A 16,179-nucleotide genomic window follows, 5' to 3' on the forward strand; every position below is an offset into this window, starting at 1 on the left:
TTCTAGATCTCTAGTGTCCGGAACAGTAGCCTCTAGCCACATGTGGCTGTTGAGCACTTGAAATGTGGCTAATGGAACTGAGGGACAGAATTTAATTTAAATCAATTTAATAGCCACATGGTGTTTACCATATTGGACAGTGCAAGTTCTCTTGGCTGCTAGTTGAAATCAGCTCTTCTTTTAGGTGGATGATTGTTGTGGGATGAGTTTATTTTTATACCACAGGAGAATAGAAGTCTGAACGTCCTCTTGACCAAGTGCTGACTAAAAAAAATCATCTTTATATTAAGAAGGACAAAACAATTGCATCATACATTATACATCCTATGCAGTGAGTGGCCCCAGTAGGCCGTGTTGAATAAAAGGTAAACGTAGACCTTGAACATCATCCACGGAGCTGTCTCTCCCAGCCCTTCGCATGGAAAACCAGAAAATCATTGTGCATCTTTTTATCAGTTAGGCTACAAATGTCTGTATTGTCTACATTTAAAATCTCCTAATGTGTGTGTACGTGATTTTTTTAGAGACTTCATTGATGGAAATGTTGAGAGTCTTATGCATGAACTAGAATTAGAAAAATCACTCAAACACCATGAAGATATTGTAGATGAACTTGAGTGCATCGAGAAGACCCTTCTGAAACGTCGAGCAGAGCTCCGGGAAGCCGACCAACTGCTGGCGGAGGCTGAGAGTGAACTTTCATGCACAAAAGAGAAAGTATGTTCTGTTGTGGCTTGGGGTGAGCCAGTGTGCTGTCACCAGCAAGGAGGAATAGAAAGAAAATGTGATAAGAGCACAGTCATCCGCGTCAGGTGGCCGGGTCCAGGCTGGACTCTGCTAGTCGAGGAGCTGGGAGAATTGGGGCAAGTCACTTACGTCCCCAAGCTTTGCTTTCCTCAGCTGTAAATTCAGGCTGAGGACACCAAGGCTGTTCAATATGAGTTAAGTGGAGCAGCATATTTAAAGCTCCTGAGGTCGTTTAGTTCCTAAAACATCCCACTTCCTTCTCCTGAGTGTGTCTTTTTTTAATTATTTGGACTCTGATATCTGTTTGTTGAATAAGTCAGTCTTATATTCTTACAAAGCAACGATGGACCTCACAAGACTCCTACTGTTACTTTGTTCTCCAAGTTGATAAGGATATAAAACCAAATATTTTGGGGTCTGAGATAGTATTCTTGAGACTGCAACACAGAAGGGAGCCTGGGAGGAGAAGGAGCTGCCTTGTATTGAGCCCCTACTATAGCCACACATTGGCTATTTTATAAATACCACTTCATTTAACCTTCCTGGCAACCCTGTAAGATGGTTGTTAGCCCAGTTCACGGATGTAGCTCGGAGAGGCTGGTAACTGGCCCAGGGTCCCACAGCTAAAGTTCTGCCTAACTAAGAGAGCTTTTTAGTTAGATGAGAATTCCAGAATAAAAAAGGCCCGTCCCCACACGGAGCACCTCAGAAACTACTCTTTTTTTATGTTGTTGTTATTTCAACATGGATCGATTTAAATGAATAGAAATCTCTTACCCAGGAACTGAAATGAAGGGTTTATTAAAGGAATTTGGTGAGTGATGGCTTTAATGAGTATGTAAAAACATCCTCATGTCTTTTTAGATGATCAATTCCTTCTTCTGTCACGTTAGATTACTGTGAGAGAAAATAGGTGTGAGCAGGACTAGCGAAAAATTTACCACTGATATGTAAAAGAAAATTAATGATACGGGCAGTAGGAAGAGATAGTAAGTGGACCGAGGCTAATAAGCTCTTCCCCCTGCATCCTCCCAAAATGACTCGGGGAGGCAGCTTGCTAAGGAGGAAGAGGGAGGAAGTGCTGTGTTTTTGTAAGGAATGTGCCAGACGTGTTAAAACCTGATATAGAAGGAGACGAAAACTACTTAGAAACATGGCTTTCTGGGGTACATACTGAGTTTTGTCCAGTGCTTTCCTGATGCAACGGACAGAAACCAGCTACCTGAAGTGGAAGGAAGGGTGGGGAAATACCTATCTCTTGGGAGCTTGCCAGCCCTTTTGCATCCACACAGAATAGTTAATAGACTAGTTTAACACACTGATGCCTCTGCCTTGAGTGCAACTGCAAAGCTTGAGTTTTTTGGCTGCAAGTGAGTCATTGCTCAACCAAGTGCAAACTGAACTCTATTTTTGGACCTTTGTTGACGTTGTTTTCAGCCTCTTATTTTAGAGAGAAAAAGAAACCAAGTTGATAAAAAACAAATACTGTTTTTGCCAAATCTAGGAAGGTTTTTGAAATACTTCAGAAGTATTTAATATTTGTATTTCTCAGCCATAATTAAATACTCTTCAGATTAATGATGTTTTACTTAACATAACAATATGTAGAGTACAGCAAGAATCTCTAAGTGAAGGGAATATTGGTAAAATCACTTCATTGCCACTTAATTGGGTAGATAATTTTAATTGAAAAATATGATATATAATATTACAGATTATTTTTAAATAAAAAGCTCATCCACAGTCTTGCCACCCTCAAATGACTATTTTTCTTTTTGTAACAAGCCTTTCTATCCCTGTTGACACAGATTTAGTTTACATAGTTTCTCTTACAGTGCCTGTACCATTTTAAATTTATTTTTTCAGCCAACATAGTATCATTAACATTCTAACCTGTTTTAAGGCTGCACAGTATTCCATTGTGTTGATGCATTGTCACTTATTGACTCTATTATTTGTCAAGTCTTGTATTATTTCAGTAATATCATAAGCATTTTTATGTAATAGTTCTTCTGAATTCTTTTCTGGGAATTGGAGAGTCAAAATGAATGAACATTTCTATCAGTCTTTCTGTATTGCCTTGTTGTTTACCAAAAGAGTTCTACCAATTTACACTATCAATAGCTATGAGAGGGTATGATAACTGAATTGCTTTTTTTTTTGAGCAAGATTAGCCCTGAGCTAACTACTGCCAATCCTCCTCTTTTTGCTGAGGAAGACTGGCCCTGAGCTAACATCCATGCCCATCTTCCTCTACTTTATACATGGGACACCTACCACAGCATGGCTTGCCAAGTGGTGCCATGTCCGCACCCGGGATCTGAACCGGTGCACCCCGGGCCACCGAGAAATGGAACGTGTGAACTTAACTGCTGCGCCACCGGGCCGGCCCCAACTGAATTGCTTTTAATGACAGTTTCTTTTCTAGACAAAAAATGCTGTTGAAAAGTTCTCTGATGCCAAGAGAAATTTACTACAAACCGAGAAAGATGCTGAAGAGCTAGAAAGGAGAGCTCAGGAAACTGCTGTTAACCTTGTCAAAGCTGACCAGCAGCTCAGGTGAGTGGAGCCCTTGGCCACTGAGGTATTCAGTGAGATGAATGAAAAGTTTGGTTTTAAGAGGATAATAATTGCTTTATGCTCAATAATGCATTCAGTCTAAGGGGCCTGGGAGGAATAAAGCAATGTGTTTTAGATTGCTCCAGGCTGACGCAGAGGATTTGGAGCAGCAGAAAATCGAGCAAGAAGAAATCTTGAAAGAAATAAACAAAATTGTTGCAGCAAAAGACTCAGACTTCCAAAGTCTAAACAAGAAGAAGGAAAAATTGACAGAAGAGTAAGTACGGCCTCTGTCGGGCTTCAAGGGGCTTGTGCGTTAAGACGGCTCTTGGGGTCAGTCTCCCTTCGGACCTGCCCTAGTCCTGCTGGTGCTTTGCAGGCTGCAGAAACTGCAGAATGACATTGAGACCGCAGAACGCAATGAGGATCACCACCTGCGGGTCCTTAAAGAGTCAGAGACCCTCCTGCAGGCCAAGAGAGCAGAGCTGGACAAGCTGAAAAGCCAGGTACAGCAGCAGACGCCGGAAACCAGTGCATGCTGCCTTGAAACCTGCATTCGTGTTATGATTATAAGAGTAATACATGTGTGATTGTAGGAAAGACTGTATACCGTATAAAGCACAAATAAGGCTGTATGTCCTAGTGGTTGAGACTAGAGTCCAACCCAAACTTGAATCCCAGCTCGATACAGTATATTATTGAGTAAAAAATTGTCTCAAAACAGGATCCACTCTGAGATCATTTGTGTTAAACGTGTTTTTGAACACTTATATTTCTAGTCTATACCAGAGTACAAAAGCAGTCATCTGAGAAGAAGGGATTATGACTATTTTCTATATTCTTCCTTTTTGCATATCTGTATTTTCTGCTTTTTCTATAAAGAAATATGTGTTGCCCTTAAAACTGTAAGTAATTTTTAAATTTACAAAATGAATGAATTTTAAAAATCCTAACTTCCATTGCAAGGTAGTTGTCAGATGGAGTAAGGTATAGATATGAAAGTTCTTTGAAAACCGTAACCTGAGGGATAATCATTATCATACTGTTTTAGCTGTGATTTGAGTGATTTTGCGTATGTGAGCTCAAGGGTGTTCTTTAGGCATTTACGTCTGCTCCCCGAGCCTGGCCCGCCTAGCTTGCAGCTAGGATAATTAGAAGTAGGCCAGCTCCTAATTGCCCCCACCACCTTTAGCGGGACTGAATCATCTCCATCTCAGCACTGCATCTGAGCTTTTGTACAGCTTTGCATTCTTCCCTTTTTCAATGCAGGTGACAGGTCAGCAGCAGGAGATGGCCATCTTGGACAGGCAGTTAGGGCATAAGAAAGAGGAGCTGCATCTTCTCCAGGGAAGCATGGTCCAGGCCAAAGCTGACCTCCAGGAAGCGCTGAGACTGGGGGAAACGGAAGTGACTGAGAAGTGCAATCACATCAGGGTATGTTTCTCAGCAGGTTTTCTTCAGAGTCCTAGGACAGTGCTGTAGATTTATTTTGAGATATTTTCATTGGTTCCTCCCCAAATGCAAATATAAATTCCTGAATCTTGACTCCTCTGCAGCATCAGTGTGGTGTTACGGTATGTATCCGTGCTGTGGCTGCTGTATATAGCTCCCCACGTAATGTTTTCTGGGCATGTCGAAGGTTTTCTGTCTCTGTGCCTTTCTCATACCCTTTCTTCTCCAGGAATTCTCTTCCTGGGAATGTCCAGATCCTACCCACTTTTCATGGTCCAGCTTCATGCCACTAAGAAGACTTCCATGACCCTTCTTTTACCCCAGAAAGGGTTTCTCTTCTTCTGAGTTTGCTCGCACTCTGTGCATTTCCTCGGGCACCTTAGGCTTTCGTGATCATGTTTATGTTCCTGCCTTGCTTCCCCACGAGGTGCTAACCCCTTGAGGACAGGAGATGTATGGGACTCAGCCTTTTGTCTCTACAACACATTATCCTGTACGTAGTAAATATTGCCTATACATTTTACATGAAGATAATATGTTACTTTCTTACTTCTGTTATACAGAAATGTTAGTGTAAAATGTAGTGCTCTTCTTGACATAAAAGGCAAAAATAAGCTTGTTTCCAAATTTGAGTGTCTATGAAATGAGACAGTTAATAACAGAATTGATGTTAAGGTAATTTCCATGCATAATTTTGTGCAGGAGAGGTTGACTTTTTTTCTTTTTTTGTGCTCAGGAAGTAAAATCTCTTCTAGAAGAACTGAGTTTTCAGAAAGGAGAACTTAATGTCCAGATTAGTGAAAAAAAAACTCAACTTACATTTATAAAGCAGGAAATTGAAAAAGAGGAAGAAAATCTTCAGGTGGTTTTAGGGCAGATGTCTAAACATAAGACTGGTAAGTGTAAAAGAAAACAGCGTTTCAGGTTGGAAATGTCTGTATTCCAGGTCACAGAAACAATACAAAAGGTCAAATCAACTTCTTTTAAAGTTTAACCTTGTTACTAATAAGCAAAGAAAAGCAGATTATGAAAGGAATTTGACATTTTATGCCATTCAAACTGAGAAAGTTGATTTAAAAGCAAAATAATTATATTCATTGCTGACCAAGATGTGGTGAAAGGAGAGCGCTCATAGGCTGTTGATTGAAGTATAAATTGGAACGATTGCCTGATGTTTTAAAGCACTTAAAATTCACACCTGTGCCACCACTTAGCCCGTTTCTGGTTATCTAGGGAGGGGGATGTATGCATATCATAGCAATATTTTGTTTATCAATACATATATTTTAAGAAAAGTAAGCCTTTATTTCCTTGTTTCGTAAATTAAGCTGGCTGACTTGGCTACTTGCAGCAAAGTTTATAATGACCAAATTTGGAAACAAATGACCAATTGAAAAGCTGTATTTTTATCATTTAATGACATGTAAAAGTGCTGATGAGCAAAGTAAAGAAATAGATGAAAATTGAATATAGAGTATGGTCCCAATTTATTTAAAAATAACTGTGTGTGTGTATGTACATATGTGTCCTCCTGAAAGGAAATACGTCAAAATGCTGTTACAATAATGCTCGTCTTTGGACAGTGGGATATTGGTGGGTTTTTGGGTTTTTTATTATTTCTTTTTCAAATTTTCTATAGTGAGTAAATATTTTTATAATCATTAAAAGGTTAGTATTTAAAAATCTGTTCAAAGGGCAGAAAAATTGTTACATAAATCTCGGTTTATATTTTAAAGTTTTTCCTACTTATTTTGATTAAAATTCTTTTAGGTCGGGGTAAATGCTTTTAGAACTAGATCTTTGTTAAATGTTTTTGTTAAAATATTTTTAACAAATTAAAATTTAACAAATGTTTAGCAATACTTTTAAAGGATCTTTTCATTAAGAGTACAATTAATTGGCTCCATTAATTCAGCGCAACAAAGATGTTTTTGATTATCTATTGTTTTTTGTGTCACTCAATGGCATTATTTTCTGTTTCATTTTGTAAATATTTCCAAGTTCACTTACTAGCTTGGACCATGCTTTGTTTCCGTTAGAACTAAAGAACATTCTGGACATGTTGCAACTTGAAAACAATGAGCTCCAAGGTTTGAAGCTACAACATGACCAAAAGTTGTCCGAGTTAGAGAAGACTCAGGTGGAAGTGCTAGAGGTAATAAGCCAGGCTGTTCGCCCTGGGCAGACCCCAGCCTTTCTCTGTGTTCGCGTGTTTGAGTTCTCTTTTGTCTGATCTAGGAGAAGCTGGAGTTGGAGAATTTGCAGCAGGCAGCCCTTCGACAGAGAGGGGAGATAGAGTGGCAGAAGCAGCTCCTTGAGAGGGACAAACGGGAAATAGAGCGAATAACTGCCGAGACCCGCGCCTTACAATCGTGTGTTGAGTCTTTGTGCAGAAAAAAGGATGATCTTGAAGAGAAATGTGACAGCTTGGAACAGAAGTTGGCACAAACCAAACGGTGAGAGCAGGAGCAAATAAGCTTGCAAGATCACTTCTTGAAGGCTAAAGCATTATAAACACACTATAAAAAAATTGGAAAATAGAGCAAAGGAAAAAAGTACTCCACAAACTAAGTATCACGATATAATTCACTAGGAGCATTTTTGGGTGAATTTCGTTTTAGAGTTTTTTTCCCTGATGCATTTTTTTAAATAGCCTGTTGTGGGTTTTTGTAAGTAAAATAATACATTCTGGAAGATATAAACAAATGGAGACATACGCCTTAGTTGTGGGCAGAAGACAGTATGTTAAGATTGAGTTCTCCTCACATTGCTCTATAGATTCAAAACAATCACAATCAAAATCCCAGTAGGCTTTTTACATAGAAGTTGATAATCTGGTTCTAAAATCCATTTGGAGATGCAAAGGACCTAGAATAGAGTCTAAAACTCTTTAGATGTGACGCCAGAACACCTTTGAAACAGAATGAAAGTTTAGGGCCGACGCTACCTGATGTCAAGACTTAGTATATAGCTGTGGGAATCAGAACACTGGGATTGGTATAAAGACAGAGAAATAGACGAACGGAACAAATACACAGACCACGAGTAAACTCACAAATACCTGCACAACTGAATTGACAAAGGTGCAGAGGCTTTTCAGTAGAGAAAAGAGAGTCTTTTCAAAAAATGTTGCTAAACTATTGCGTATCCAAAAGTCACACACACAAAAAGGAACCTTGATCCATATCTCATATTATATATAAAAATTAACTCAAAAGGGGCCATAAACATACATGTAAAACCTATATATAAAACTTCTAGGAGAAAATATGGAAGAAAACCTCTGTGACCCTGAGTCAGGCAAAAATTTCTTAGATATGACACCATAGCATGATTCATAAAAGAATAAATTGATAAAATTGGACTTCATCAAAATTTAAAGCTTCTGCTCCTCAAAAAACACTGTTAAAATAATGAAGAGATGTGTCACAGGTGGGGAGAAAAATCTTGAGAACCATTTATCTGATAAAGGATTTGTACTTAGCATATATATATAAAGAACTCTCAAAACTCAATAATTAGAAAACGAACAACCCAACTTTTCAAATGGGCAAAAGATTTGAACAGACATTTCACTTAAGAAGATACATGGATGACAAATAAGTACATGAGAAGATGCTCAGCATCATTAACCATTAGGGAAATGTGAATTAAAACCACAATGAGATGCCATTACACACCTATTAGAATGGTTAAAATGAATAATAATAATATAATAAATATATATATAAATATTATAATAAAATAAATAAACTGACCATACCAAACGTTAGCAAGAAGCTTTCCTAGATGATTGGTGGGAGTGTAAAGTGTTAGTAAGAACACTTTGGAAAATAGCTTGGCAGTTACTTAAAAATTCAAATGTATGCTTACCAGAAGGTCTGGCTATTCTACTCCTAGATGTTACTCATGAGACATGAAAGCCTGTGTTCACACAAAAACTGTACACTAAAGTCCAGAGCAGCTATGTTTGCAGTAGTCAAAAACTGGACACAGTCTAAGTGTCCATCTCCTGGTGAGTGGATGGACAAATTATAGTAGATCCATACCATGGACTACCAGTCAGCAATCAAAAGAAAGTGGAGTATTGATCCACGCAGCATGGATAAGTAATTGTGCTCAATGAAAGAAACTAGACAAACACGAGTCCATACTGTATGATTTGATTTATGTAAAAAAGTGCATGCTCACGCGTGTCTGTTCTTTGGACAAATCCTATTACACATACAATTGTGTTTCCTGCTTCTTCACTTATTAGAAGCTAGTGATCCATTTTAATCACTCAGAATTTTGGGATTCTGAGTGCTATCTATGTTTTTAGCCCTGATTTTTTATAAAACTTCAATTTAGTACATGACTTTTTGAAAAATCTCCTACTTAGAAAGCTGAAAATAAGGTTTCTTTTGAAAATGAATTGAAGAGCCTTAAATTTTGTTCCCATTTATAATCATCCAGACTCGGTAGCTGCGTTATGAGAGCATAACACTGTTGCTCTTTTGTCTCGTGTGTGCTTGAGCATTTTACATCTGACAGTTGGACTTATTCTCTGCTTGCATGGTAGGGCTTTAGCAGCTACAGAAGAGGATAGCAAAAGGGAGCAATCCAACTTAGAAAAGTTGGAGTCGGATGTCAGAAGACTGCAGCAGGAACTAGACCAGCTAAACAGAGACAAACTGTCCCTGCACAGAGACATCGCAGCAATGCAGCAGCAGCTCCAAGGTGGGGGCCGCACAGCGGGAGGGGTGTGACCGTCTTCCTTTTGTTAGATTCTTTTTTTAATTGTTCAGTTTCTTATTACAGAAATAATTCATGCTAATGGGCATGGGGTTACTTTTAGAAGTGACAAAAATGTTCTAAATTAGACTACGGCGATGGTTGCACAGCTCTGTGAATGTACTAAAAGCCATTGAATTGTATACTTTACATGGTGAAATACATGGTATGTGAATTATATCTCAATAAACCTGTTACAAAACAACTAATTCATGTTCTTTAGAGAACAATTTAAAAACAGCAAAAAGATGAAATAAGAATTACTATTGACTTCACCCCTCAGAGAGAACTTCTGTTATCAGTTTAGTGAATATCCCTCCAGATTTCTCCTTGGGGTGTGTTGTGTGTGTATAGTTTTAAAAACAAAAAGATTCAGATAACATCTTTATTACCAAATCTTTGTAAATACTCATGATTGTTTATTTAGGAAAAGTTACTAAGTAATTCTAGCTAATGATATACTCGTTGAGTGTTTACTATGTCTAGGCATGATGCAAGTGTTTTACATGCATTTTATCATTTAATCCTTGTAACATTCTTATGAGATAGAAACTGTTATTTCACCCAGTTACAGATGAGGCAGTTTAATAAGCTTAGTCTCCGTGTGACTTGCTTAAGAGAGAAGTGACTTGCTCAAGCTCGCACAGCTAGTAAGTGACAAAACCAGTATAGATATAAAATTTATTCTCAAATTGTCTTCCTGAAAAGTTATACCAAATGTATGTTTCCACCAGCAATTAGAAGGTACCTGTTTTTAAGCCGTGCACATCATCAACACGAGGTATTATCTGTAAATTTTTGTCTTGTGAGATTTTGAACATGTAAGTCTTTAAAAACCTGGGCTCCAAGCCCAGATCTGGGTTGTGCATGTAAGTCTCTCATTTGGTCTTTAAGAAGATAGTGTAGCCTAGTCATGCATTTACCAGGAAGAAGTTTAAATTCACCTCCACTCTACTCTTTTGGGGGGCTGATGGGAAACTGGAAAATGCATACATATGTACTTCTTATTTTATGTAAATGTTTTTTCTGTAGAAAAACGAGAAGGATTGAACTCACTACAGGAGGAGATAGCTGATGTTCAGGACCATTTGAACCTAGCCAAACAAGTAAGCTTAACAAATGTCATCTTCTAGTAGTATCCCGAAGGCATGCAGACAGTCGGTTGAAATAACAGATCAGGTAGGCTGGTTCCTTTTCACACCAGCAGATCCCAGAAAGGCCGTTTATTCAACACAAACATCATACACACAAGTGTTGGGCCAGTTTATTGTTGCAGAGCAGTGATTTTCTAATTTATTTTAGTCCTAGAACTCTTGATTCAGACAATGTTTTACTCAAAGCTAATAAGTAAGGTGATGGCAGGCCCAGAGCCCAACCCCTCCCCACCCACTCAGCAGCCCGTCTCGGGGTTCAGGGACAGAGGGCCCATCTCTCATCCACAGTAAGGCTGAGGCTTCCAAAGGCTAGGCTTAGATTTGATCCCTCATTGACCTGCAGAACATCTGCCAGCCCTGGGCCTCCATCTTGACAGATGTTGACTAGAGCAGATTCTTGACCTTGTACTTCTGATGATCTTCTTAAAGGCGATCCAGTGCTGTTCTGTGAGAACAGTGCTATAATTTGAGTTTGAGAGACTCTCAATCAATTCTGGACCTCGTTTCCACTATGGAAAAGAAAGCTTAGATTAGACATCTAAATTCTCTTCCTTCTACCTTCAGGATCCTGTGTTTCTGAGATGTATAAAACTTAAAATCAAAGTATTCTATTAAAAAGTCTTACACGGGTTCTTCTAAATATTTTCTGTGTTGTTAGAAATATGGTAACTTTTTCAAAATGCTTATTTTGAGTTCCTTGAAGAAAGAATATTTATTGTTTTCTGAGTTTTTTAACCTATATAAGTATATCACGCAGTAACCAAACCATGACTTTAGGTTCATTTTCAGTAAGAACTAAGCCTCATTCACAGCTTTTCTTCGTCTTCTTAGCAATCCTGTGCGGTGAGTGTTGTTTATTCCCACCTCAGTGACAAGGGAACGAAAGCCCAGAGGAACTGAGTCTCTTCCTGAGGTTCTAACATCTTCTGTCATCCTACTTCTTAGGCACTAAAAGAGGAAAGCCGATGATTAAATTGAGCCCTGGTACCTTTGGTCAAGTTTGTTGGGATAACAAAGGATGTGGGATTTTTGCGCTTCTCATTTTATCAGACTGAGTAGATTCTGGAGTGGCACCAGCCGCCTCTGGGAAAGATGGCTCCATTAGTACTTTCAGTTTGTTCTTTCACTTGCAGGACCTGCTCCACATCACCAAGCATAAGGAGGCGCTGCTCAGCGAGCAGGCCAGGCTCCAGAGGGACGTCAGTGAATGGGTACAGAAGTCTGAAGACTGCCAGAGAGAAGGGGAGACGAAACGGCAGCAGCTTCAAGCTCTTCAGAATGAGGTGGAAGAGAACACGGCCAAACTAGCCCAGCAAGAAATGGTACTACACGTTTCTGACCATATCTAAAGAAGACACTTGGTCACCGTGTGAGCTTTTTCCCTGGCGGAAAGCTGCTGAGACTCCCCTTGGGACTAGCTTCCCTTGACTGCCCTGGGTAACCGGGGGGGATTTCACACCAACCCTTACTCCCTTGATGTTAATATTTATGGACCACTAAGACCGTAGAGCATGGGTCCCATAAAGAACCTGGAGGGCCACGTGCCATTTGCTCCTGGAATCCCCTCCTCACATGCTGGCCCTGTTTGGTCATCTTTGTAAAGGGAGCTCGCCCTCTGTCACCGTGGGCTGTTTTCTGCTTTCTGTTGAACTGGACCCTGTCTAGGGCCCATGAAGTTTCCTTCATCTGGGACACTCAGTGTTGGTTATTTTATGAGTAACTAAGGTTGTTCTCTATTAAGCTGTTTCAGAGACTCCAGAAAGAGAGAGAAAGTGAAGAAAAAAAATTCGAAGCCAGTAAAGTGACCCTGAAGGAGCAGCATGAGCAGCTGGGAAAGGAAGTAACAGACCGGAAGGGCCGCCTGGACGAGGTGTGCACAGAGCTGTCGGCGGCCGAAGAGCGCGTCAGGGCCCTGCGGCAAGAGGAGCGGTGGGGTGAGAGCCTGGAGAAGACGCTCTCCCAAACCAGTATGTATTCTGGAACATTGCGCTGAGGGAGGGGGCGATGCTCGTTGTCCTGGAAGTGTGTAAAGGAGATCCTGGCCCCAGCCAGAGCTTGAGAGAAGCCCAGCGGGCAGTATGACTCCCCATTCGAGGCTCCCGGCCCCGTGAGAGATGAGGAGGCGCTCAGGGAGACACAGGCAAGTGTCTCTGTGGAGACGGCATTGGATCCTGAGCCTGACCGTCAGGTCTTTGTGCTTTACTCTGTTGCCTTCTTCGGGAGTGCCTTCTCAGGAACGTGGGACATTGAGGCAAAGAAGTGCCAGAAGGTGCTCTAAAGGCTTTCTGTGAAGTATGTTAGTTACGAGCTTTGGGAACAATGATCCATTTCGTTTCAACCAGTCAAAAAAACAATGTAACAGTCCGCTTCTGCCCAAACGTGACCTAGTGAATGGAGGCAGAGTACGGGTTTGCCTTTGGGCCTGCTTGCCCTCTCGTGAGCCGCGTAAGCAGACACAGGAATCCAGGGTAAATGATTGTTCTAACATCAGTCAGCGATTTTTCTCCTCCTTAGCTGCAGGCTTTACTGATGCTCAGAAAATGTCCCTTCAGCTGTACTCAGTGGACTTGGGGATCTGAAAGGATTGTTAGTCCTTTTTCCCTGGGAACTCTTGATACATCCGGACCTAGCCATGTCATTATGAAAATGAAACTTAACAAATATGCTGAGTGTGACCGTGCCAGAGGTGTGAAAAGTGAAATCTGGGCAAGGTGTTCCTCTGCAGAGGCTGAGTAGAAAAATCTGTTTTAAATGTCACTCTTCTTTATAAGCCTTATTTATTGAGTGCTCACTATGCACCAGGTGTTTGCGTATATGGTTCCCATTGAACGCCAGGAGGTGGGTTTTCCCTGTATAGAATAGGACTCCTGCAGCTCCAAATCCTGCGTTCTCTCCACCGCACCATCTCTGTGAAGGGAGAAGTGGTGGTGTGGCTCCCTGTATTAAAATCAGGGTTTGTAGAAAACATTTCAGCAGTCTGTTCCATGTTTCCTGCACCTCAGGATTGGTGCTCTTTACTCTGGCTGGTCTCAGAGACTCCAAGGAGAAGACAAGAGCTGTCTGTCACTTTGGAATCAATTGTGTCACGAGGCGCCCTGATCTGGGCCTTTTTCTGGGCGTCTGCTGTGGGTTCTGGAGGATCTGGAGGACTCTGGGATGGGGGAATGGGTGGCATGTCATCATGTATTTGCCCATGAGGGAGGGTTGTGTGGCTCTGCGCACAGCCAGCCCAGAGCCTCTGGCTAAACTACTAAAACTGCTCATTCCAGAACGACAGCTTGCAGAACGGGAGCAGCAATTAATGGAAAAGTCGAGTGAGCTGCTGGCTCTCCAGAAAGAGATGGACTCTATGAGGGCAGACTTCAGCCTCTTGCGGAACCAGTTCTTGACAGAGAGGAACAAAGCTGAGAGGCAGGTTGCCGGCCTGAAGGAAGCACTTAAGACCCAGCGGAGCCAGCTGGAGAAAACCCTCCTTGTCAGTACCTACTGCCCTGGCAGTTGATGAGGAAAGGATGCATTTAAAATCAAACTAAAACACTGCTTTGCTGTAGAGAAAATAAGTTGCCTGTCAACCCAGTCCCTAACCCAACTGTTATTTTTGGTGTATTTGTGCATAATGTGTTCTTGAAGCCGATGGTAAATTTTGCCTGAGTCCAGGCTGCAGCCCTCGTGGAGCCCTGGCTGGCTGGGAAGACGGTCACGCGGACAGACAACGTCTGCACAAAGCAGAGAGCACTCCGAGCTAGCGGCCTCTGCTCATGCCTCCCCTGGGGGCGGGGAAGGCTTCCAAAGACGTTTTACACACCTGCAGTCAGGGCTCGCAGACTTTTCTCATCCTGCCCTTTTCGGCCAACATGAGCTTTAGTTAATCATTATCCTAAAGCCAGGAAGCTCCCTCTACCATGCTTTTATTTCTGAAATACATTTTCAGAGGTGATACTCAGATGAGTTGAAACAGTTTATGGTGGTTGGAGGCAGGTGGGCAGCAATAGGGACTGTCGCAGGAATGGATTTTTCTAACACCCTCTAGAGGAATTCATGGAGCCCGGTTGTGTGAATGGAACTTTCAAACCACATGTGTTTCCCAAAGGGCAACATGCTTACAACCAGCGATAGGCAACGTGAGTGTAAAGACAGTATGTGGATGTCTAGATTTTAATCCTCCCAGTAACCCTTTGAGGATGTGTATTATTGTTCCCATTTTACAATTAATGGAGGCTCAGAAAGGGGACGTAACTGATTATCAAAAGTAATGTTGTAGATCTAGGAGGCCCTGGGCTAACAGACTCTGACCACGTGTGTACTCCCAGCTCTACCACAGCTGCTAGAGAAGGCAGCTAGAATTAGCCCCATTTTACAGCCAGAGAAGCTGAGGCCCAGATGGGAAAAGAAGTTAGAGAGCTAGTGAGTGTGTCAGCTAGCCACGCACACGTCCATGTGCTGGACCCAGAGTTATTTTCCTCCTCCTCTGCTAGGAGCAAAAGCAGGAGAACAGCTGCATGCAGAAGGAGATGGCAACAATCGAACAGGTGGCCCAGGACAACCACGAGCGGGCCAGGCGCCTGATGAAGGAGCTCAACCAGATGCAGCACGAGTACACGGAGCTCAAGCAACAGGTGTGCACCTGGGCCCGGCTGGCCACCCGGGACGGGGGGCTCAGGCATGCTCACGCCCCACTGGGCGCAGACAGATTCTGTTTCTTAAATAGCTCTTTGAAAAGGACCATTTCTTTGTGGAAATTGTGAAAGCTAATTATAAGAATATCCTTTAAGTCAAATCTGTTTTTCTAGTCTTAAAATTTAGAAATGTACCTCCACAAGAAAAAAGTATTTATTCAAAATATACTTTTAAAATTCCCGTAAGTTCAGGGGCCGGCCCGGTGGCGCAGCAGTTAAGTGTTCACATTCCGCTTCAGCGGCCCGAGGTTCACTGGTTCACATCCCGGGTGCAGACATGGCACTGCTTGTCAAGCCATGCTGTGGCAGGCATCCCACATATAAAGTAGAGGAAGATAGGCATGGCTGTTAGCTCAGGGCCAGTCTTCCTCAGCAAAAAGAGAATTGTCAGCAGTTAGCTCAGGGCTAATCTTCCTCAAAAAAATTCCCTTAAGTTCAAGCTTTTTATGTTAGTTTTTGAAAGAAAAATGGCAATTTTTCAGCATAAAATTTTATCAGGTCCCAAAGAACTGTGTTGGAATGTTAGAATTTATGCCAGAAACAAGTCTGTAAGAGCCAAACCCACGGGCAAGAAAAAATGACTCGGGGGAACCTTTGATATCCTGTGTGTAACCAGGCTGAGGGTGTGAGAGCAGTTCACACTTAGACTGGGAGAGTCTATTCCTAGATGGCCCTGTTGTCCCTTAGCCGGTGTCAGCGTCTGGGCCACTCCTGAACTCTCTAGTAGGGCTACTGTGGCCACTCTGTTGACCCTGCCAGACTTTGTCCTTTGGACGACCCCGTATGGCCATTCACTTTCATCTGTGCCTTCAACCTCT

General features: G+C 41.7%; 1 protein-coding gene across 11 annotated transcripts in view; it reads left to right on the forward strand.

The window, feature by feature from the left end:
• Window positions 1-16,179, forward strand: part of CNTRL (centriolin) — an 80,275-nt gene that overhangs the window by 59,125 nt on the left and 4,971 nt on the right. For 9 of the 11 annotated variants that reach the window (XM_046649415.1, XM_046649526.1, XM_046649471.1 and 6 more), the window contains 14 exons: window positions 525-717; window positions 3,176-3,306; window positions 3,443-3,583; window positions 3,686-3,812; window positions 4,576-4,740; window positions 5,495-5,654; window positions 6,798-6,913; window positions 6,997-7,214; window positions 9,320-9,477; window positions 10,564-10,637; window positions 11,819-12,007; window positions 12,427-12,652; window positions 13,955-14,160; window positions 15,161-15,301. In XM_046649415.1, the coding sequence (XP_046505371.1) occupies window positions 525-717; window positions 3,176-3,306; window positions 3,443-3,583; window positions 3,686-3,812; window positions 4,576-4,740; window positions 5,495-5,654; window positions 6,798-6,913; window positions 6,997-7,214; window positions 9,320-9,477; window positions 10,564-10,637; window positions 11,819-12,007; window positions 12,427-12,652; window positions 13,955-14,160; window positions 15,161-15,301 (2,245 nt within the window). The remainder of the gene's footprint in view (window positions 1-524; window positions 718-3,175; window positions 3,307-3,442; window positions 3,584-3,685; window positions 3,813-4,575; window positions 4,741-5,494; window positions 5,655-6,797; window positions 6,914-6,996; window positions 7,215-9,319; window positions 9,478-10,563; window positions 10,638-11,818; window positions 12,008-12,426; window positions 12,653-13,954; window positions 14,161-15,160; window positions 15,302-16,179) is intronic. The other 2 variants (XR_006886939.1, XR_006886942.1) reach the window with 1 other exon arrangement.

Source organism: Equus quagga, chromosome 1 (genome assembly GCF_021613505.1).
Source record: "Equus quagga isolate Etosha38 chromosome 1, UCLA_HA_Equagga_1.0, whole genome shotgun sequence".
Taxonomy (NCBI): domain Eukaryota; kingdom Metazoa; phylum Chordata; class Mammalia; order Perissodactyla; family Equidae; genus Equus; species Equus quagga.